This window comes from Pelobates fuscus, chromosome 5 (assembly GCF_036172605.1).
Source record: "Pelobates fuscus isolate aPelFus1 chromosome 5, aPelFus1.pri, whole genome shotgun sequence".
NCBI classification, from domain to species: domain Eukaryota; kingdom Metazoa; phylum Chordata; class Amphibia; order Anura; family Pelobatidae; genus Pelobates; species Pelobates fuscus.
In genome coordinates this window covers 159598914-159623460 of record NC_086321.1, presented here as the reverse complement: position 1 = coordinate 159623460, position 24547 = coordinate 159598914, and the positions used below count along the sequence as shown (strand labels likewise).

Genomic DNA, 24547 nt, shown 5'->3' with positions numbered 1-24547 from the left:
TTCTGCACATTCATTAAATCTACTTGGGAGGTTTGATGCTGAAAGTTGTCAGGGAGTTTACTCGTTGTTGGCCTCTCAACATCTGGGGGTTTTCTGCATCCACTCACATATTTTTTTGTAAAAATTTTTTAAAGCCCAGCTGTCAGATGTGTCCAATACTATGACTTTATAAAATCTGTCTGACACACTGCGGTCAGCACAGGAAGAGGCTTCCCCCAAAATTGTTCAAAACTAAGCACAAATAATGTAAGCTGTGACAACAACAGTAGTATTGTAAAAACATTTAACATAAGCAAGGAAGCAGGATTGGTGAATAAACTGAAAATGACTGGAGACTCACAACCACTATTACAGTTCGCAAGAAATTATAAATTGTTCTAATTGATTTTGGAAAGGGAAACTGTCGCTTCCATGGAATGTACACAAGTAAGACCAGTGAAAAATCACTCCTAACTTTTGTTAACCTTATAACATGCAGCACCCGTTTTTGTTTAAAAGGACACTATAAGCACATAGACCTCTTCATCTTAGTGACGTGTTATGGGTGTCATGTCTCCCTCATTTTAACCCTAGTTGTGCAGGAATGGCAATGTTTACGCATTTCATTTAAACCGGATTACTTAAAGGGATCCTATAGTGCCAGGAAAACAAACCAGTTTTCCCGGCACTATAGGCTCCTGGAGTGCCCTCCTCTAAAACCCCATTCAGCCACTTACCTAATCCAGCGCCGATGTCCCTTGGCGCTGGGTCTGGTTCTGCCCACGCCCCCACCGCCATCAGCCAGCAGGGGACCTAATGCGCAATGTGCGGCAATGGCCCGTGCGCCTTTGACCTCCCCATAGGAAAGCATTATTCAATGCTTTCCAATGGGGAAAATCTGATGCCGAAAGTCCGTGAGGACGTCTAGACAGCAACAGAGGGCAGACTTAGAGCTGCAATGTAAACATTGTAGTTCTCAGTGCTGCAATTTAAAACATTGCAGTTCCAAAGTGCAAAAGGGTCACAGCATACAGACTACTTCAATTAGCTGTCCCTTTAATAAAACCCTAGAAGACAACAGACCTGAAAAAGGTTTGTTATGATAGGAAGTGGAGGTGCAGATGAGTATGCTAAGAAAGATGAAGGGGTTGCATGGAGATTGTCAGGTCTAGGCATCACAAAATCTAAATACATAATTGCATACGCGCGCGCGCACGCACACACACACACACACACACACACATAATAGATAGAGATAGGCAATACAATATTTTTGATAGGCCTACCCACAAAACATAAAATCTAAAATGAAATGGAAGACGTAAAATACAATATACAGGGAATGGTGTGTAGAAGACTTTGGGTAAAGACAGATGGATTTATTCACTAAACTCTGAAGTTTAGTGAATTGAAATCCAAATGGCAAAATTTAAACTAAACAAATCAAGATGTGCCTATGGCCAAGTTAGAGAATTTTTCCAAATTGGCTATTTTATTTTTAATATTGCCATTTGAACTTTAAGTTTTGTGAATAAATCCCAGTAGAACTGTGTCAGCAAAATAACTAATATAAAAAAACATGAAAAATAAAAATGAAAATCAAGGTTTTTGGAGTGATGTAGAATCAACTCCAAACACAATTATTAACATTATAATAGACAGAGATACCTTTATTTGACGGTAATGAAAGTGCAATTTCTGCATTATTTGTTAAAGGCAACTTCTTGTCTCTGCCAATGAGCTCTTTGTTTAGGTATGTTCCATTGCCACTCAAATCTTCAATGTATGCAATTGGGGAATGTCCTCCATCCTTGAAAACAAAAAGGTACAAATTTCTGGCATGCAGATCAATAAACGATATTATTACTAAAAGCAAATATATTGTATTATTACTAAAGCAACCCAGACCACTTTATCCTAATCAAGTGGTCAGGGTGCAGTGGTCCTGTACGCTTAACTTCAAGGTTATACAATTCCATATTGCAGAGAAAGCAATGTTTACCTTGGAGGATTAAACAGGCCTTTAGTGGCTATTATGCTTACAGCCATTATGGGTGCTTTCGCTGCAACGACCGAGTAAAACTCTGTCTTGTGACGTTACTGCTCACAGGAAAGCATTGGACTCAATGCTTTCCTATGAGAAGCATAGGATTGGACCAGCAATGGAGGAAGTAACACTTTCTTTGTGATGTTTGCAGGAGGTGGAGAGGTTAACAGTGCTGGAAAAAGGGGTGTAAAACTTTTACACCTCAATATAACTAGGGACAGGGGCACTGTAGCATTGGGATAGAGGTTTGTAGTACTAACACTATAGTGTTCCTTTAATTATAATAATATGAAAAGCATAAACAGCTGACAAGAAAAAGTTACATTCACGGTGAAAGTAGATCTGTAAGATTTACTGAGCTTTTAACTTCAGAACCAGCATTTGTTCCTCCCCATTACAGGATTTTTAACAGTCAGTACAGCCACTTCCCCACTCAAAATTTTAGAAGACACAAATACCTGAAAATGATCAAATTACCTTAATTTAAACACTTACCCTATATATCCGGAAATGTTTTTTGCTGTATGTTTTATATTTTTCAGTTTTGTTTATTATTCGCCTATCAAACGTGTAGTCGCATTGTTTATCTCTTCCAAACACATATTCATTATTCACACAGTCTGGTGAAAGAATAGAGCATAATTCTCACAAAATTCTTTGTAAAACACAGGAAAACTCCAACACATTTTGTTTGAAAAAGCCACCTAAATGGTGGTTAAACACTATCGGGTCAGGGTTACCCATTTGTGTTCATGACCCTATAGTGTTCCTTTAATGGATGTTTCTGGTGGCTCCTAACTTTTAAATATTGTGTACAGATTCCTAGACGTTGCCCAATGAAACCAAAATAAGACCGGCTACCTTAACTATACAAATATCTGTCACACCATGTTGTAATAAATAAATTTGAATGTGCTATTAAATAAAAGACTCAAAACACCATAACCACTACATATGTTTTAGTGGTTGTGGTGCCCTGGCATCGCCCTGGTTTAGAACGGTTTGACTTCTTAGCTGCGGTCCACCAGATGCTGCACCCTGCCTTCACTATAGTCAACAGAGAGCTCCTGCTTTCCGTTTTGAAGCAAGTCCTGCATTGCATGAGCACCTCTACTGAATCCATCAGGCTTGATGAGCATTGTGTCCAGTGAAATCTTCTCATTGAGAAACACTGTGGACATAGTGTGCATGTGTAGCAATCGCCACACTATGCTAATCCAATGCTTCTATAAGTGAAGAACCAAGTCAGACTCCGTTCTCACTGCAGAAGAACCATCTTGTGACTGTCTTCTTAAGCGGTGTTTAACTGTACAATTAAAACATTGTTGCATCTCCAAAACGGCAATGTTCTACACTGTGGGAGATAAACGGCAGGGACACGTCAATCAGACCACTTTATTTAGATGAAGTGGTCTGGATGAGTATACTGCCCCTTTAGAACTTAATGTTCGTCCATCCCAATGTAAGATAAACACACACACAAAATGAAATTGGGTAAGTATTACCATACCATGATTCTCAAAACCCTTTCCAAGAGCCCAAAGACGACCCCATGGCTGAAGAATATCTTCCAGTTCTTGTTCCTCTGGTATTGATGCAATATCCATTAATGGGACTGTCTCCAAAGAACTCATGGTACCAGAGGATGAAGACTGGCTGTAGGTTTGAGGGACACTGGAGGAAGAACTAGAAGTGCCCTGAGATTGTTGGGAATCCCCTTTTGTATCACGTGACATCTTGTAACTAAAAATACACAATTAAATTGCAAAATTAGAATTGTACTTTTTCTCTGCTATAGTGCTGTATACAGAAACATAGCAAAGGAGACAAATACATGCAGATGGGGGATTTCAATAAACCATGAGTTATGGCTGATAAAAATCAATGACACACAAAACAAATGGACATTATTTTTGCTTTTAGTCGGTTTTTATTTTACAGTCGCGATTTGTAAGCCCGCTCCCTTTAAGGCGGGTGGCTAGGAAGCTGTCAATCTTCCTGCTCCCTTGGGCGCCTCTTAGAGATGCCGAGGCCGAAATATGACATCATTCCAGCCCCAGCATCACTAAGCAGCGCGCAAGGCAGCAAATCAAGAGCCAGTTGCCTACAGTACTTGTAGCTGCTAGTCCGCTCACTAGACCCCTGGGAACGCGGATCCTTTCCAGCTATCCCAAAAGGTAAGAAGGTTGGGTGGAATTAAATTGAAATAAAACATATAATTTGTGACTGTGTGTATCTGTCTATCAGTGAGTGTATGTTTAACCCCTTAAGGACCGCTGACGGTTCAGGACCGTCAGCGGTAAAACGTGCGTTTGGACCGCTGACGGTCCTGAACCGTCATAACGGTTTTGGGCTACTTACCTGATCGCCGTCGGTCCCACGGCGGCGATCAGCTCTCCTCCCAGTCCAGGGGGACTGCCTGTCTGCCCGGGCAGTCCCCCCTCGGCAGATCAGGACCCCACGGCCATGTGATCACTCGATCACATGACCGCAATAGGGGTCTTTGTATCTGCCTGCAGGGGGACACTCTGTGCTGACAGGCAGTCTCCCTGCAAGTGAAAAATCATAAAATAAAGTGTAAAACAAAAAAATCAGTGTAAAAAAAATTATAATATGTGTATATATATATGATATATATACATGTATTATATCTATATATACCTATATATAATATATGTATATATATCATATATATAATGTCACACTAAGTGTATTTTTATATATACGTATATTAATATAAAAATACACTTATATTTAAATTACACACGAATATATACAATATATATAATAACTATATATATGGTATATATATATTATTATAAAATACAAATAATATGTTAATAAAAATAAATAACAAAAAATAAAAATAATTTTTAATAATTAAAAAAAAATTATATATATATATTCAATTTTATTCTAACAGTATTTTGATATTGATATATATATATATATATATATATTTATATCAAAATACACTTAGAATGTAATGATATATATCTATGTATAAATAAATAAATAAAAATAATACGAAATATACATATGTCCACATACAAAATTACATTAATAATTTCATAAATATACACGTAGACGTCAAATATATAAATATGTATATATATTAAAATTCTACGTGCATATTTATGTAATATTTTTATCTAATTAAGTAATTTTAATGATTGCAATTTGAGGGACCTGCCTGCCAACCCAGGCCAAAAGTCCAGATAATTTAATTTGCTAGCACTGTGCTTAACCCTGTAACTTTCTATGACACCCTAAATCCTGTACATGGGGGTACTGTTTTACTCGGGAGACTTCGCTGAACACAAATATTAGTGTTTCAAAACAGTAAAACATATCACAGCGATGATATTGTCAGTGAAAGTGAAGTTTTTTGCATTTTTCACACACAAACAGCTCTTTCACTGAGGATATTATTGCTGTGATATATTTTACTGTTCTGATACACTAATATTTGTGTTCAGCGAAGTCTCCTGAGTATAACAGTACCCCACATGTAGAGGTTTTATAGTGTTTGTGAAAGTTACAGGGTCAAATATAAGGCTTGATTTTACTTTTTTTTTTTTTATTGAAATTTGTCAGATTGGTTAGGTTGCCTTTGAGAGCGTATGGTAGCCAAGGAATGAGAATTAGCCCCATGATGGCATACCATTTGCAAAAGAAGACAACCCAAGGTATTGCAAATGGGGTATGTTCAGCCTTTTTTAGTAGCCACTTAGTCACAAACACCGGCCAAAGTTAGCGTTTTTTGCATTTTTAACATACAAACAAATATAAATGCTAACTTTGGCCAGTGTTTGTGACTAGGTGGCTACTAAAAAAGACTGGACATACCCCATTTTAAATACCCTGGGTTGTCTACTTTAAAAAATATGTACATGTTAGGTGTGTTTCGGGGATTTATGACAGATAACGGTGTAACAATGTCACTATTGATACATTTAAAATATATATATATATTGAAACAGCAATTTCCTACTTGTATTTATAGGCCTATAACTTGCAAAAAAAAGCAATAAAGCATGTAAACACTGGGTGTTTTTAAACTCGGGACAAAATTTTGAATCTATTTAGCAGTTTTTTTCATTAGCTTTTGTAGATGAGTAAAAGATTTTTCAAGTAAAAGTCCAAAAACATGTTTTTTTTTTTATTTTTCACCATATTTTATTATTTTTTTTAAATACAATATATGACATAATATAAATACTGGTATGTAAAGAAAGCCCTTCTTGTCGTGAAAAAAACAATATATAACTTGTATGGGAACCGTAAATGAGAGAGCGGAAAATTACAGCTAAACACAAACACCACAAAAGTGTTAAAACTGCTCTGGTCCTTAACGTACAAACATCGCAAAAACAGGCCGGTCCTGAAGGGGTTAAGTGACCAGCCACCGATCGCATGGGAAGAGTGTTTTTATTCCCCCCACACAGTACTGGTGTCCCCGCGGCTGGCCTCTCCTCAATGGCCAAGATCATCAAGCTTTATTATCTCAGCCAATCCAATGCTTTCCCATTGGAAAGTATTGGGAAGCTATTGCACAAGCGCTGTAAAATGCTGTGCCAATCAGCATCTCCTTAGAGATGCATTGAAACCATGCATCTCTATGGGGAATGTTGAGCGCCTCAAGGCAGAGCGTGGAGACACTGAATATAGGTGGATGCACAGTGCGAGTGACTGCCACTAGAGATATCACTAGGCAGCAATGTAAACACTGCTATTTCTTTGAAAAGGCAGTGTTTACATTGAAAAGCCTGCGGAGATGGTTTATTATTAATCTGTAGTGGTCCTGGTGACTATAGTGTCCCTTTAAGAATTGTAAATTTTGTCATTAAAAATAAATTCTTGTAAGATAAAAAAAAATATTGGCTCCTAACTTTTTTAGCTGACTCCTAGTTTCAAGTAAAATTGTCAAGCCCTGCATAAATCTAGTCACAATTTAATGCCCTCTCAGAGGATTCTGTAAGGATATTTTTGACAGTGTTTTAATTTTCATGATATCAAGATATTATCACAGATTCCATTCTCAAAGCTTCGAGGATATTCACTAAAATGTAAATTACAGAGAATCTAAAGTGAATTTCAATATTCAGGCAAAAAGAGTCCGACTGGAAACATTTTCCTGAGTTAGTTATGGTTTTGGTTTGGATATTTGGGTTTAAAAATTGAAATTCAGTTTGAATTCCTGGCAATTCACACTTCAGTAAATAGTAGTGTTTGAAATCCCTTAAAAAAAAATAAAAAAAATAACACTTTAGTGCATAAACTTGTGAGAATGTGTGTCTGCAGAGATTATTATTATTATTGCCATTTATATAGCGCCAACAGATTCCATAGTGCTTTACAATATTATGAGAGGGGATTTAACTAAATAGGACAATTACAAATAAACTTACAGGAACAATAGGTTGAAGATAACCCTGTCTTTTCTTCACAGCAAAAATGCTATAAAATAAAAGTACAGAGTTCAGAAATACTGAACATATACAGTATGTACAGAGAATCCACACTTACCTTTTAAGTGCTAAGTTTCAAGAAATTAAAGAAACAGAAGATTGCTTGGACAGGAAAAGGTCTACACAACGAGGGGTGTGTGAGGAAGGAGGGGCAAGAAGTAGAAATTAAAGGGACACTATAGTCACCAGAACAACTACAGCATATTGAATTTGTTCTGGTGAGTAGAATCATTACCTTCAGGCTTTTTAGTGTAAACACTGTCTTTTCAGAGAAAATACAGTGTTTACATTACAGCCTAGTGATAACTTCACTGGCCACTCCTCAGATGGCTGTTAGAGATCCTCCCTGGGTCATGGCTGCCTAAAATGCATCCAAACATTCAGTATGTCCTCCCTCTGCATTCAGACACTGAACTTTCCTCATAAACATTCATTGATTGGCCAGGGCTGTGCTTGAATTGTGCGGACTCTGCCCTGATCTGCCTCTTTGTCAGTCTTAGCCAATCCTATTGGGAAGCATTGTGATTGGATCAGGCTACCACTTCTGCTGATGTCAGCAGGCAGGTCTAAATGAAACAAGCAGCTCCAGACTTGAATACAAGTAAGATTTACTAGATTTAGGGAGGCATGAGGGGACCAGTGTGGCTAGATGGTGGTTTTAACCCTTTAGGGTCAGGAATACACTTTGTGTTCCTGACCCTATAGTGCTCCTTTAAAGTATTGTTATCGTTGTGTATATAGTATGAGGTGTTTTATTCCCACCATTGAGGAGAAAATAATGGCAGCAGGCTGTACAAGAGTACAACCCAGTCTAAACGGACACTGTAGGCCTTTTAACAAATTCATTTTAATAAAGTTATTCTAATGCCTGCAGTCTTGTCTCTCTGTCCTAACCAATAAAAAACAATATTAAACTAATTAGAGGGCTTAGAAGCAAATCTACAAACCACACCTGCAAGGCCTCTGTATTTGAGAGCTGGAAATCTTCCCGACTCTCATACTACAACATGCAATAGAAAACTCATTGGCACGACCTCCAGTTAGACGCAACTGGAGGAGGCCGCAACAGCACTTTGGCCTGGAGAAAAGAGGAGTTATTAGTTTTGTTTTGGTTATTGTACTATACATATATGAAACAAATTTATTATGAATAAAATCTAAAAACGTTTGAGAAATTAAGAATTTCTTTTAGTTGTGTATGGCATTTTACCTGTGAATGTCATAATACTTTTAGCTTTTACTGCAATAAAAAACATATTTGTTTTCAGTGATGTCCCACAAGTACAACAGTACCCCCCCATGTACAGGCTTTATGGTGTTTTGGAAAGATACAGGGTCAAACATAGCACTTTTTCAGTTTATACACATTGGAATTTGCTAGTTTGAGAATGTTGCCTTTGAGTCCATATGGTAGCCCAGGAATGAGAGTTATCCCCATGATGCATACCACTTGCAAAAGTAGACAACGTATTGCAAATGGTATTTCCAGTCTTTTTTAGTAGCCACTTAGTCACAAACACTGGCCAAAGTTAGCGTTCATATTTGTGTGGAAAGAAAAAAATGCCAGACAACCAGGGCAGTCCCTCCTTCATCCAATACTGCTGATCTGATTCATGTGATCGCGATGACACCAAGACCACAAAACTTGGATCTGTGTGATTGACAGATTAGCTGTAGTGGTAGTGCCTGGGTTGCTAGGCAACCACAGCTATAGTCCCTGCCTGCAGACCCTGATACGTTGTCAAACTATATTAAAACAGTTCAACTACTTACCATAGGCCAGCGCAGGAGCACTCCTGCCACCATATGCACTACAGCACGCAGGAGCAATTATGCTACATATGGAGTGTTCCTTAACAAAGAGAGAGAGATCAGTCCAAGTTGTGCATATGCATACTACACACACAACAAAATTGATTTAAGCAATCTGGAATTGAGTGTTTATGTTACAAGACTAATGGCTCTGGTGGGCTGTCTTATAAGAACAATAAAAAAATTAAAAAAGCTGCAGTTATTAAAAAGCAGAGTGGATGCAGAAAACTCCTTGTAGTATTAAAGGAACACTATAGTCACCTAAATAACTTTAAATAAAGCAGTTTTAGTGTATAGATCATTCCCCTGCAATTTCACTGCTCAATTCACTGTCATTTGTGAGTTAAATCACTTTGTTTCTGTTTATGCAGCCCTAGCCACACCTCCCCTGGCTATGCTTGACAGAGCCTGCATGAAAAAAAAACAAACTGGTTTCACTTTCAAACAGATGTAGTGTACATCTGTAAAGCCTATAAAGCACTGAACAACTCTAGCCCCTCTTATATCTCCTCACAGATCCATAGGTATGTCCCTTCTCGGTCTCTCCGCTCTGCCCGTGACCACCTCCTGTCCGTTGTCCGCACTCGTACGGCCAACTCGCGCTTGCAGGACTTCTCGCGGGCGGCTCCCTTCCTATGGAATAGCCTGCCTACCACCATCAGACTCTCCCCTAGTCTTGCATCTTTTAAGAAGTGCCTTAAAACCCATCTCTTTAGGAAAGCATATGGCCTCCAAGACTAACCCTTACCTCACATACCTGTCTCTTGCCCTCTCCTAAAGGGCAGTCCACCTTATTTGATTGCAAATTCCTGTCCTAATGTGTTTTACACCCACCTCCTATAGAATGTAAGCTCGATTGAGCAGGGTCCTCTTCAACCTATTGTTCCTGTAAGGTTATTTGTAATTGTCCTATTTATAGTTAAATCCCTTCTCATAATATTGTAAAGCGCTACGGAATCTGTTGGCGCTATATAAATTGCAATAATAATACCTTAAATAATTGTATCTTAATCTCTAAATTGAACTTTAATCACATACAGGAGGCTCTTGCAGGGTCTATTAACATAGCAGGGGATAAGAAAATCTTAATTAAACAGAACTTGCAATAAAGAAAGCCTAAATAGGGCTCTCTTTACAGGAAGTGTTTATGGAAGGCTGTGCAAGTCACATGCAGGGAGGTGTGACTAGGGTTCATAAACAAAGGCTGCAGGGACATGTTCTACACACCAAAACTGCTTCATTAAGCTAAAGTTGTTCAGGTGACTATAGTGTCCCTTTAACTTTGAAATAATGCAAAACTATTATTGTGCTCAGTTTGACCATTTAACAGCCTTGCCAGAGTTCTAAAGAACACTCAAAACACCATAACCACTACATACCAATACAGTGGCTACGCTGCTCAAAGTGTTCGGGCATGGTTTGATAACTTCCATGGACCCCTTCCTGCATACCTTCTTTCTTCTTCAGATGTTTCTACAGGGACAAATACAGCAGAAGCAGTTCTGTGCTCAATGACTGAGACAGCTCAGGTGATGATCTCTGCCAGTGAGCGTAGTCCTTTATTGGCCGCGCTTTGTTGTACAGCGCAATCCTGCTTCCCTTGCTGGAGAATACCATATATACCATATCTGGTGCAGGTTGCCAGCGTGACCAAAGCAAGTTGTCAAACTATGATATAGCAGTCTGACATAGTTCCATGGGACAGCAGCGGGGCACTCCTGATACCATAACCACTACAGCAGGCTAGAGGTTTAAAAAAATAAAATAAAACACCTCCCTGCAATAGAAGCTACATCACCTGCTACCTGAAGGCTCTGCAATAAGGAAGTAATGAGTCCATATAAACCCTGCATGCCCATGCCACATCACTACCTGAAAATGCTGCTACACAGTGTGCTGGCAGGGGGTAACAGGCAGGGGGTAACAGGGAGGGATCCCCAGTAATGTATGTGGTTCATACAGTAACACAGCACCCTCCGTGTTACCGCGTGTTACACTGGGGGGCAGGAAGTCCCATGTCCCGGGCCCAGTGCCGGTGACACCCGCTCTCCATCACGGTGCCGTACAGTAACGGGGACCCTCGCGCTCACCTGGTGCGATGCGGCCAACATTAACCGCAATAAGGAGACCCGCAGCGTCTGCTTGCCGCCATCAACAGTCAAGCTGCGGCAGCCAATCACAGCCCGTGACGTCACGGAGCGCCGCGGACCTTTAACCCCAGGGCAGCTGAAGCTCGGCCAGTGTGAGGGCCGGGTCCTCCGAACTGCCATCGCTCTCGAAGGGTTCACAGCGTGACTGGCTGTGTCCTATATGGGGTTAAAGGCCCTGGGGATCCGTCAACATTGTGTGACTTCCGGGCCATGCTTGGTGTTTCTCCCATGGCGGCCATGGAGCCTGTGAGGAAGCTGCTGATAAAGTTTTTTTCCATGGAGAGGCTGGGGCGGGCGCTCACTGACTCACTGTCCCAGAGGTGGGCTAGGCCCCCAGGATGCCGGGCCATGTGTGTATCCCCCAGCCCTGCCTGTGTGGGGGCCAGGCTGCGTGTGAGCATGAGGACAAACATGCAGCCCCTGAGGGCATGGCCAGGGGGCAGTGCCAGTAACCACTACCACCACTGCTGCACAAGGACCTTCTCATTGTCAGCTCAGGGCAGGTTGTGCTGGAGCTGCCAGGCTGCCATGACCATGGATGAACTATTCTGTCCCGCCTGTCACTCCCTGCAGCCCCCTGATGAAACCAAGGATTATTTCCAAGTTCTAGATTGGTAACATATTGATTAATAATCTTGCATGGCTACATCTTGACTTGCTCCATAGTGAACTTGTGTCCTAGAAAAGTACAAGTATGAACTAGTAACAGTGCAAAAATATAAATAAAGCTTTGGGACTTATCCTGTGGTACAATTAAATTACCTTGAAAAGAATACCAGTGTGAAAAAAAAATCTTTAAAATAACCCCTCAAGCACCATAACGACTACAGTGCACTGTAGTGGTTATGGTGCCAAGAATAGTCAAAGAGTAATGGCTTGATTTCTTACCTGTGGATCACTGTTCTCCTCCTCCATTGCATTGGCAGGAGAGCCTCAAGCTCCTACTTAGGTGCTACTGTTCATTCTACTCCGCTAAAGTCTGCTGGGCTAACGCTTTGAAAGCGTCAGTAGATCGCTCGCCTTAATGAGCTAAGCCTTGCACCACATGACTCCGACCAAGAGCTTGCTCTCTGTCAGATTTAGTTGAGACAGGTTGCGTCGCTTAACGTATCCCAGGTAAGAAGTAAATCTGTTCAAAAACAGTCTGACTGTTTACATGTTTGAGGGTTCACAAAAAACATGTAGATCCTTAATATACTGTAGTCATATAGGTTGGACTCAAGGCCATCATGTTCTGGATATTTCACTTGTTCACATACTCACATTTGTTCTGTCTAGTGAGAAAACATTTGACGTCAATATTCAAGAACTGCAAAAAAAATATCGGAACCTTCAACGCTTCCTTCATCCAGATTATTTTAGTCAAAAATCACATGTGAGTAAATTCTTATTTGCTTTTATTTTACGTTAATGCTAAAAGGAGTGGTCACTAAAGCAATTCAATCTGACTCTGTTCAAGTGTATAACTTTAAGGGAACACACCAAGTACCATCACTACTACAGCATGAACTTTGGTAGTGGAGGAGGCACCCGGTGTACTCCAGGTAAGCAGTTAAACCGTTCTTAAAATTATTTGACTACTTAGAATAAAGTGCACTCCTGGCACATTATTTCACTACAGCGCATGTAATGTGGTTGTGCTTGGAATAAATGAGGGGACATACATATGCTGAGACTTGGCTACTGTTTTAATATGTCCAGCTAAGATTAAAAATTGTGCTTAATGAATTGGACAATGTAGGCTGTAGTTGACTCCCCTTTCAATGCATTTATGTATTATGTATCTAATTTTATAACATGACAGGAGGCTTCGTATTTGCTTAAGTCTCTCTTTACTAGAACTCCACAGCAGCACAGAAAACAACCAATCAGAAAAAAGTTAGGTACTATAAAACTCCCCTCCCCATGCATCATTTCCTCTTTCTTTGCTGCTCCGCACCAGTACAGGTCAGAGTACCTCTGCCTCCTGCTAATATTAGTGGGTGGCTGTATGGTTTTTATTATATTTTCAGTGTTTCACTTGTTTATGTGTCTTTCACTTTATTCTCCTCTGCATATTGCTCTGGGGCTTGTGGGGAGTTTGTTTATTTTGGCTTCATTTTCATCTCCCTGGGGATTCTTTCCCTCTCTGTCCCCTTTTATTTTCCCTTCTCTGTTTCCCCTGGACCTCATTCCTCCGGTCGGCGGGGTTCTGTGTTATTGCTCACACCCGCCGGCCGGAGGCTTTCACGTGGCCGCCTGCTGCCTGCCTTGTCTGCGGACCGCATGGCCGCAGGGGGAAGAGGGGACTTTGTCCTGCCCCACCTGTAGTTTTCTTCTTCTCCGGTCGCGGTGTTGTGGTACCGCCGACCGGAGGCTTTGCACATGGCCGCCTGCTTGCAGGTTCGCAAGGGGAAGAGGGGGCTTTCGCTGCCCCACCCGCGGTTTTTCCCCTCCTCCGGTCGCGGTGTTAGGGTACCGCCGACCGGAGGTTTTACACGTGGCCGCCGGTTTGCAGGTCCGGTCGCGGTGTTATGATGCCGCCGACCGGAGTCTCGGCATGTGGTTGCCTGCCCTGGCCGGCTCAATACGCGGCCGCATGTGTCCGCCGGGGGAGGAGAGAGCAATTACAACCCGCTCGCCCCCCCCGACCCCCCTCCTCACGGTCATACCGGTTTCTCGTCTAACCTGATTGTTAGCTCTCCTTTATATGTATTCTTACTAATTCTGTGTTTATGTTAAATGTGCCTTAGTGGCATTTTCTATCTGAGAGTGATGTGTGTTTGTTTGGCACATATACACAGACGCTGTGCATTTTGCTGCTAGGTGTATGACTCAGATTACTGTGGGTTTTTTGCTGACAGTGTAATTCACAGATCGCTGTATGGTTTACTGACAGTGTATTTCTAGATTTAGTTTTTCTACCGTGTGTATGCAGTTTGCTGTGTGTCTGATTGACGCTGTATATCTCAGACTTCGTTTTACTGACAGCGTATATGACAGATGCTTTGAGTTTTTCGCTGACAGTGCATTTCTCAGACCGCTGTGTTTACTGACAGTGTAGTTCAGGATTTGTTTTTTTTTTTCTGACTGTGTATGTCGCCGTTGCTGCGCGTTTGACTGACAGTGTATTTCTAGATTTCGTTTCTGACAGCGTAGGTCTCAGTTGCTGTGTGTTTGCGGTCAGTGTGAATCACAGATCGCTGTGAGTTTGCTGGCAGTGTATTTCTCAGATCACTGAGAAATTTGGACAGTGCATGTCGCCTATTTCTGCGCGTATCACGGAGTTCTGCGGGTTACAGGTGTGTATGTACTCAGCTTGTACAGGCTCTGTACATGCGTAGACAGTGCCAGTTAGCTCTCGGATTCGTTTGCTTCTCAGTATATATTTTTTCTGGTCCAGCTATGAGGTCTCAGATGGGACTGCTCGGGTATGAATTATCTGTCCGTGGCATGTATAGTATGGCTATCAGTCCTGGCTCTGTCTCAAACTGGTATGGGAGGCCAGTCTACGCTGATGCGATACAATTTTATCAGGTTCTCGGGGGAATTCATTAATCCGGCTATGGTTTAGCCCCTCTCCTCGCAGTGTCCGTGATTTCACAACCCCTGCAGGTGGTATGATGATGGTAATCTAGAATACGCCAGAATTCCTACAGATCTGTGAGAGCATATGCTTACCTATTCACAGTTCAAGGACAGTTTCACTCAGTGTATCTTCCATTCACGGGCATGATGGTCGCTGGACTACCTCAGTTTTACCCAATACAGCTGGAATACCACTTTCCCTGCTGGGCACTTGGGGGACCGCCAGTCCCAGTTCAGGTTATTCGCACGGCATTACGCTGTCTAAAAGAATTGGATGGCGCTATATATGTAACGTGTCATAATGATATAACTATATACACGACCCGGGATTGGCCTGATATGTCCGTGCCCCATTGATTGGCCTGCTATGTCTGTGCCCCATTGATAGGCCTGCTCTGTCTGTGCCCCATAAGAATGGCCTGCTCTGTCTGTGCCCCATAAGAATGGCCTGCTCTGTCTGTGCCCCATAAGAATGGCCTGCTCTGTCTGTGCCCCATAAGAATGGCCTGCTATGTCTGTGCCCCATAAGAATGGCCTGCTCTGTCTGTGCCCATAAGAATGGCCTGCTATGTCTGTGCCCATAAGAATGGCCTGCTATGTCTGTGCCCATAAGAATGGCCTGCTATGTCTGTGCCCATAAGAACGGCCTGCTATGTCTGTGCCCATAAGAATGGCCTGCTATGTCTGTGCCCATAAGAACGGCCTGCTATGTCTGTGCCCATAAGAACGGCCTGCTATGTCTGTGCCCATAAGCACGGCCTGCTATGTCTGTGCCCATAAGTACGGCCTGCTATGTCTGTGCCCATAAGTACGGCCTGCTATGTCTGTGCCCATAAGTACGGCCTGCTATGTCTGTGCCCATAGGAACGGCCTGCTATGTCGGTGCCCTTTTATTGGTCCTCCTATGTCGGTGCCTATTTGAATGACCTACTATGTCGGTGCCTATTTGCTTGACCAACTATTCTGTGTCCGTTAGTTTGGCCTGCTGGACCTGCTCTATTGGTGCCGAACCCCCTTTGGCCGCAGGCCTGGGGCTATATCACCGAGGAGAAGCCAGTGCCCACCAGTGACATGGAAATAGGCAGGTGTCCGGACAAGCACCGTTGCCATACTATCCAAGAGGACGCCAATATACGACCATCTGGATATGGTAGGTAGGGTGAAGGCCCTAAACCTCAGACCTGAAGGGCAAGTTTTTCCTATGAAGACCCCGGACACACATCCGCGGTTTGCGCCAGACCGGCGACGGCACATCTCCAAGGAGAACTTTGCACTGGTGAGGACCGGTACTCAGACACCTACAGGAGAACGCGGTGTTTTCCTTGTCTTTAACAACTAACTCCGTATCTGCCCCCCGGTATCCATATAGCTATCGGTAGTTATTCCTGCGTAGGGTTAGCTCCTGGCCCTGTTCGGTGGGGCTTACTTGTCTTGCCTTCCGGCCTGCTTTTGCCTTCTAGCTGAGATAGGATTTGCGTTTTTACTCGTTCTACGTTATTGTTGTCTTTTTCGTTTTCGTGACTTCCTTTTCCTTTCGCTCGGGTCGTCGAGAGGCCTGACTTGACCTCCTCCGACCTCCCGGGTGCTCGTGGATTGCGGAGAACGTCTCCAGCTTTCCTCAGACTACCAACGATCCGCCTGGACCCCGCGCGCGTGCACGGGATCCGGACGGTCAGTTGATAGTTTTCCATCGTTTTCCCGTAGATTCCCTCAGCCTTAGGCTGATACTCGTATTTGGTGTACCCTATAGTTGGTCACCCTGAGTCTCTAGGGACTCTAGCTTGGATCACAGGAGGGTGCGGCCCTCCACCTCTTCGATCCGAGAATATTTATCTTCTGGAACAGTGAGCGTACCCCTCTCAGATACGGAACCGGACACTGATTTGTTATTAGAGGGTGCAGCCCTCCCTCAACCTCAGCCAGAGACTGAGCTGGATACAGGGGTCATGTTTGGAGGAAGCATTCTACTGGAGAGGAACGGTCACCGATGCAGACTCTACCGTTTGGTTATTTGCGGGTGCGGCCCGCTCAGGCTATCAGCCGGACGTTAGCACGATATTTGATCTCATTAGTAGAGAGCGCGGCTCTCTCGTACACTCGACGCTCTACGGTGCCATCCATTTGTTCATCACACAGACTTGTACCTGTGCAAGACATCGATGACTACATGGAGGGGCGTCCCTCCTGCATTCAAGTAGATCTGACGTCCGTGCTACTGATTTCAATATAGAGGACTGCCTGGTCATGCAAGATATCCATACTTAGACTGGATCCCTCTAGCCTACCTCCTGTATGGAGGGATATTCTCACAGGGGTAGAACGAGGGGTGACTCCCACTTATTTATACACATTCCTGGAGATGGTACGGCCATCAGATGGAACCCAGGTATTATGTGAGTGCAGGTTTGGGTATATTCTGCACCATAAAGAACAGAGGATTGCTTTCTGTTTTTGGATATCCAGACCATTGTGGACAACTGCTCAGACAGTTTTTCTCCCATATTTAGGTGGCAGGTGATACGGGGACCTTCATGGAGCATGCGGGCTCTGCCTTGCTCGGGTAGCAGGATTAAGGAGGGCCTATTACCCGCTCTGAAGGTATAAACCGTACGTATGGTTCACATGGTAAGACCGGAAACCCCGGTTTGTCTTGACCTCCCCGGTCCTCAGATCTTGGGATACGATGGCAGGACTGCCCCGTCTCCTCGAAACGCATAACTGGTGATCAGGGTTCGGAGATGGAGGACACTCCATCTATACTCTAGTTATTCCTCACGGGAGCCATTTTGTTGGATTCACGCTACCCTACTTTTCAACTATCATCGAGGAGACCTACGGGACCTTATGGTGGTACCTGGTATGCCCAGACTTCTACACAGACATCTTTCACTCTTGGACGAGGGCATTTCTGGATGGAAATCTGCGTTCCTGTTTGCACTTCCCATTCCTTTGAAGATTTCTGGGATTCCCTATTCCCAGAATAGTCGACCTCCGTTCCTCCACTCAAGTTCAGTTCGGAACCCTGAATGGACGTCTTTTGGAGCCCTTTCTCTACGGCGTCCGAGTTTTTACACAGTCCGTTTGGACTATTGGAATCACTTAGTATACGGCTGGTTTGGACACACTCTCATTGTATGCGTTATGAATTTATGCTCGGATGAGACATCCCACCGGGTAGGACAGGAAGGTACGAAAGCTCCTCCTCGGTTTCTATTGCGATTTTGGTGGTGGTCTTCGGTGCATTCCTTGAGATTGGAGAGCTCCCTGCAAGGCCGCATCACCGAATGGCCCTGGCACGATCGGAGGAGCCGCCTTACGGGTCATGAGTTGAGACTTGGTGTCAGTTTTCTTCTCGCGACCCTAAGTCCTAGATCGGATTTCCAAGTTATACAACTACAGGAATGTGGCTAATAGGTCAGCTTGCCAGCTCATGGACCGACTTCTAGGAAACGGGTTGCTACACCACGTACAATGGATTTACCGGCGGAGGGTGCTTTTTTTCCGTATTTGAAATACTTCGTCGGTTGGCATCTCCTTTGACCCGTCGGCTGTCATTTATCGTATTTGGAATGTCCAATTAGGATTGCTCTGATATTTCCTGGAATAATTACCAGCGACACAAACAGCGTTGGATTGGTGAACTGAGCGTTGAAACAGCAAATACGAAGCCTCCTGTCATGTTATAAAATTGTAGATTATGCTAGCTTTAGTGTACCTATAATCTTAATTTTATTAATGACAGGAGGCGAGTATTTCCCACCCATTCTTGTCCCTCCCTTGTTTAATGTTATAGTTTAGATTATCAGGTACGTATGCAACTCTGTTTGTTGTCTCTGCTACCTGTCGCTTGTTCCTTATGTCTGTTTTTTTCCAAAAGTAGGGTTGGGATATTTTTCATATTAGGTTAATTTGGTTGCTACGTTGAGTACCTACATGTTTATTCAGAGTACATTTCATCGGATAATCAACCTGTTCGATTCTGTTTTTCTCTCGTTTCAGTTTACAGTCCATCTACACTATCTAGTTTGACGGTTACACTTGGATGGTGGACATCGTTATATTCATCGTATCTAGGACTTCGTTTCTTCCCCATGACGTTCTCTGCCTTTTATTCTGTTTTGTCGCAGCTTGAAAGAGGAAATGATGCATGGGGAGGGGAGTTTTATAGTACCTAACTTTTTTCTGATTGGTTGTTTTCTGTGCTGCTGTGGAGTTCTAGTAAAGAGAGACTTAAGCAAATACTCGCCTCCTGTCATTAATAAAATTAAGATTATAGGTACACTAAAGCTAGCATAATCTACAATTTATAATCATTTAGATACAGAAGGCATAAGGAAAGGAAAACAGGGCGTGACAAAAACAAACATACAGGTCTTCTTTAACCCCTTAAGGACTGGACTTTTTTTGCGATGTTGTACATTTGCGACCAGGCATCTTTTTGACACTTTTGTGGTGTTTGTGTTTAGCTGTAATTTTCCGCTCTCTCATTTACTGTTCCCATACAAATTATATATTGTTTTTTTCAGGACAAAATGGGCTTTCTTTACATACCATTATTTATATAATCTCATCTAATTTAATTTAAAAAAAATGAAAAAATATGATGAAAAATTGAAAAAAATACACGTTTTTTGAATTTTATGTGAAAAATCTTTTACTCATCTACAAAAGCGAATGAAAAAAACTGCTAAATAGATTCAAAATGTTGTCCTGAGTTCAAAAATACCCAGTGTTTACATGCTTTTTGCTTTTTTTTTGCATGTTATAGGGCTATAAGTACAAGTAGGATATTGCGGTTTCAAAACATACATTTTTAAAATGTATCAATAGTGACATTGTAACACTGTTATCTGTCATAAATTGCTAAATAACACCCCACATGTACATATTTTTTTTAAAGTAGACAACCCAGGGTATTCAATATGGGGTATGTCCAGACTTTTTTAGTAGCCACTTAGTCGCAAACACTGGCCAAAGTTAGCGTTCATATTTGTTTGTGTGTGAAAAAAGTAAAAAACTAAATTGAACGCTAATTTTGGCCAGTGTTTGTGACTAAGTGGTTACTAAAAACGACTGGACTTACCCCATTTGCAATACCTTGGGTTGTCTTCTTTTGCAAATGGTATGCCATCATGGGGTAATTCTCATTCCTGGGCTACCATACGCTCTCAAAGGCAACGTAACCAACCTGGCCATTTTCAATGTAAAAATATTTGACCTATATATTTGACCCTGTAACTTTCAAAAACGCTATAAAACCTGTACATGAGGGGTCCTGTTCTACTCAGAAGACTTTGCTGAACACAAATATTAGTGTTTCAAAACTGGAAAATGTATCACAACAATTATATCATCAGTAAAAGTGCTGTTTGTGTGTGAAAAATGCAAAAAAAGTCACTTTCACTGACAATATCATCGCTGTGATATGTTTTACTGTTTTGAATCACTAATATTTGTGTTCAGCGAAGTCTCCCGAGTAAAACAGTACCCCCCATGTACATGTTTTAGGGTGTCGTAGAACGTTACAGGGTAAAATACAGTGATAGCAAATTAAATTATCTGGTCTTTCGGCCTGTGTTGGCAGGCAGGTCCCTTAAATTGCAATCAATAAAATAACTTAATTATGTAAAAATATTACCTAAATACGCACGTAGAATTTAAATATATATGCATATTTATATATTTGAAGTCTACGTGTATATTTATATAATTATTTATGTAATTTTGTATATCGACATATGAATAGTTCGCATTCTTTTTATTTATTTAAATATACATAGATATATATACAATTTCATTCTAAGTGTATTTTGATATAAATATATATATATTAATATCAAAATACAGTTAGAATAAAATTTCGTATAGATATATAATTTTTTTTCAATTTTTTATTATTATTTTTAATTTTTTTAATTTAAATTATTTATTATTCGTATTTTATAATAATATATATATATACAATATATAGTTATTATATATATTATATATATACGTGTGCAAATTAATTATAAGTGTATTTTTATATTAATATATGTACATATTAATATAAAAATACACTTAGCATGACATTATATATATATGATATATAGACATATATTATATAGGTATAATATATGTCTATATATCATATATATACACATATATAATAATAATATATATTTTTTTTATTAACTATAACTTTAAATTTTTTTATGATTTTACACATGCAGGGAGACTGCCTGTCAGCACAGACAGTCCCCCTGCAGGCAGAGACTAGGACACATATTGTGACCATGTGGTCGCCCTGTTGGGCGATCACATGGCCCCAGGGGTCCTAAACCGCCATGGGGAGACTGTCTGGGCTGCAGGCAGTCTCCCCACACCGGGAGCACCGCCGATCGCCGCCGGGGGAACGACGGCGATCGGGTAAGTACATTTTAAATTAAGGACGGTTCAGGACCGTCGTCGGTCGGCAAGGGAAAAATGCCGATGACGGTCCTGAACCGTCCTGCGTCCTCAAGGGGTTAAAGGGACACTATAGTCACCAGAACAACCACAGCTTATTGAATTTGTTCTGGTGAGTAGAATCATTACCTTCAGGCTTTTTGCTGTAAAACACTGTCTTTTCAGAGAAAATGCAGTGTTTACATTACAGCCTAGTGATAACTTCACTGGCCACTCCTCAGGTAGCTGTTAGAGATCCTTCCTGGGTCGTGGCTGCCTAAAATGTATCCAAACATTTAGTGTCTCCACCCTCTGCATGCATACACTGAACTTTCCTCCTATAGACTCATTGATTCAATTCATCTCTATGAGGAGATGCTGATTCGCCAGGGCTGTGTTTGAATCATGCTGGCTCTGCCCCTTTGTCAGTCTCAGCCAATCCTATGGGGAAGCACTGTGATTGGATCAGGCTGCTACTTCTGATGAGTCAGCAGACTGCTTGTTTTTCTGAGACAAACATCATGCAGAGTTACAGCTTCAGGCTTGCATACAGTAAGATGTTGCTATATTTATGGAGGCATGAGGGGCCCAGGGGGGCTAGATGGTGGTGTTAACACTATACAGTCAGAAATACATGACCCTATAGTGATCCTTTAACCCAGTGCTTAGTTGAAGCATCTTTGGCAGTAATTACAGCCTTAAAGGGACACTACAGGCAGCCCTCTTTACTCACCTCGTTCCAGCGCTGGGAGCCTTGTGAAACCGCGCCCCCTATTTCGTCAAAATGACGAAATAGGCGGGCGCGAGCAGGGAGCAATCAGACGCTTCCATTCGGAAGCGTCATTGCACCCTTGTGCGCATGTGTGGATTCGCCACACATGCGCACATACTTCATAGGGCGGCATTCATGCCGCCCTATGAAGTCCTGAGCGCACTACCGCGCATGGGTCTTTGCCCGCCCCCTCTCCTCTGCTGACAGGCAGGAGAGAGAAGGCTCGCACACAGTGCCTTCTCTCTCCTGCACACGTCAGACGTATTTTAATACGTCTGACGTGTACATGGCCTTTTTAGGGCCATACATGATAGGAAATTCCTCTGGTGGCTGTCTGAGTGACTGCCACGGGAGGTATTCCTATCAATCAATGTAAACACTATTTTCTCTGAAAATACAATGTTTACATTAGATTGCCTGCAGGGAGCTGTAGATCTCACCTGAACAACTACATTAAGCTGTAGTTGTTCAGGTGACTATAGTGTCCCTTTAAGTCTTTGTAGGTATGATGCAACAAGCTTTGCATACCTGGATTTGGGTAGATTCTCCAATTCATCTTTGCAGATCCTCTTAAGTTCTCTTAGGTTGGATGAGACTGTTGGTGAATAGCCATTTTCTTGGCTCTCCAGAGATGTTAAATTGAGTTCAGTTCTGGGCTCTGGCAGGACCACTCAAGTACATTAATTAAGAGAGTTGCCCCATTGTCTTGACTGTGTGCTTAGCGTTATTGTTCTGGATCAGGTTTACATTACACAATAAATACTGTTTTATTTTGCTGCCTTCAGCTTCTCTAAACCATGACCAGACTCTCTGCTGTGAAGGTGTATTTATTGGACGGTAGGGCACTTTTATGAGGTGTCCTACCCTCCAATAAATACACCTCCAGTACCCGGAGTGTTGCCTGTATTCCCTATTATCTTGGCACAAAGGACAAATCAGTGTAGTGTTGCAGTGATGGTTGTCTATCCGCATGCTTACCTCATCTCCAAATATAATCTGTTGAAATCACCCAGAGTAATCTTTATTTTTTTTTTATTTACCATCTCCCTTATCTCCTGATTGCACGGTTTGGCCAGGCAACCAGAGGGATTGTTCCAAACCTCTTCTATTTAGGAATAATGGAGATCATTATGGTCTTGGAAACCTTCAATGCAGCCAAAACATCTTGAAGCTTTCACCAGATGTGTGCCTTAACACAATCCTGTCTGAGTTCTGCAGGCAGTTGGTTTACCCTCGGGGCTTAGGTTTTTACTCTGATATGCATTTATAGCCCTGGTACCCTATATAGACAGATGCCCCAGTGAATATAAGGCATCTGAGCTAAATACCAAGTGTCATAACAAATGGTCGTGATACTTATGTCAGTGATTTTATTTTTTATTTATTTACAACATCTTTAAAAATTTGTTTTTTGCTTTGCCATTATGTGGTGCTGAGTGTAGTGTAATGCGGAAAAAAACAACAATTAAAGAAACACTATAGTCACCAGAACTACCACAACAGATGCTTAAACAGCAATTGGATAAATACCTGCAAAAAACAGGGATACAGGGATATAACTTCTAATTAGTGGGATAATAGCTGCTTGATCCAAGATGATATCTGACTGCTATTTTGGGGTCAAGAATGATTTTATTTTTTCCTAGTTTGTAGCAAAATTGGAAGCGCTTCAGACTGGGTTTTTTGCCTTCTTTTGGATCAACAGCAAAAACATATGTGAGGAAGGCTGAACTTGATGGACGCATGTCTCTTTTCAGCTATGTAACTCCATATAGTGTCCTAGCCTGTCTCTCTTTTTTTTTTTTTTTTTTTTTTTTTTTTTAATTAGTTATTTATTTTTTAAGGTTATTTGCTTGAAGAAAGGGAAAGTGGGTATAAAGTTAGGTCTGGAAATATTTGGACACTAACACAATTTTCCTAATTGTGTCTATGTACGCCAACACAATGGATTTGAAATTATACAACTGAAATGCAATTGAAGTACAGACTTACAGCTTTAATAATAAAGTATTTAACCAGGTAAGGTACATTCAGATTACTCTGATTTCCAAGTGTGTCCGGGGGACAGGCCCGGACTGGCCATTGGGCACACCGGGCAAATGCCCGGTGGGCCGCGATGGCCGTGGGGCCGAGGTCGGCAGGGGAGATCACAGCTATCTGAGCGCCGGCCCTGCTGTGTCTCCATGGGCCGGTGGGGAGATCAAAGATCTCCCTCACCGGCCCAGAGACACTGTTACATGCGGCCGCCAGCTGGGGTGTGAGGGAGGGAGGGAGGGAGGAGAGGACCGGTGGAGTTCTATCCAGCAGCTCCGCCGGGTCCTCT

The 24547-nt window shown here is 42.0% G+C and overlaps 2 protein-coding genes across 6 annotated transcripts in view; one reads left to right on the top strand and one right to left on the bottom strand.

The window, feature by feature from the left end:
* CHEK2 (checkpoint kinase 2) overlaps positions 1–12409 on the bottom strand; it is a 33373-nt gene extending 20964 nt beyond the window's left edge. Inside the window, exons 1-5 of one of the 5 annotated variants that reach the window (XM_063454616.1) lie at positions 11400–11496; positions 9271–9349; positions 3537–3769; positions 2516–2646; positions 1648–1789 (exon numbers count right to left, since the gene is read on the bottom strand). In XM_063454616.1, the coding sequence (XP_063310686.1) occupies positions 1648–1789; positions 2516–2646; positions 3537–3762 (499 nt within the window). In that variant the 5' untranslated portion in view covers positions 3763–3769; positions 9271–9349; positions 11400–11496. Of the gene's footprint in view, positions 1–1647; positions 1790–2515; positions 2647–3536; positions 3770–9270; positions 9548–11399; positions 11497–12347 lie in introns of those variants that run through there. The other 4 variants (XM_063454615.1, XM_063454618.1, XM_063454617.1 and 1 more) reach the window with 4 other exon arrangements.
* The window catches only part of HSCB (HscB mitochondrial iron-sulfur cluster cochaperone), a 28637-nt gene continuing 15676 nt past the window's right edge, over positions 11587–24547 (top strand). Inside the window, exons 1-2 of the mRNA XM_063454620.1 lie at positions 11587–12073; positions 12738–12834. Coding sequence (XP_063310690.1) covers positions 11670–12073; positions 12738–12834 — 501 coding nt within the window. The 5' untranslated portion in view covers positions 11587–11669. The remainder of the gene's footprint in view (positions 12074–12737; positions 12835–24547) is intronic.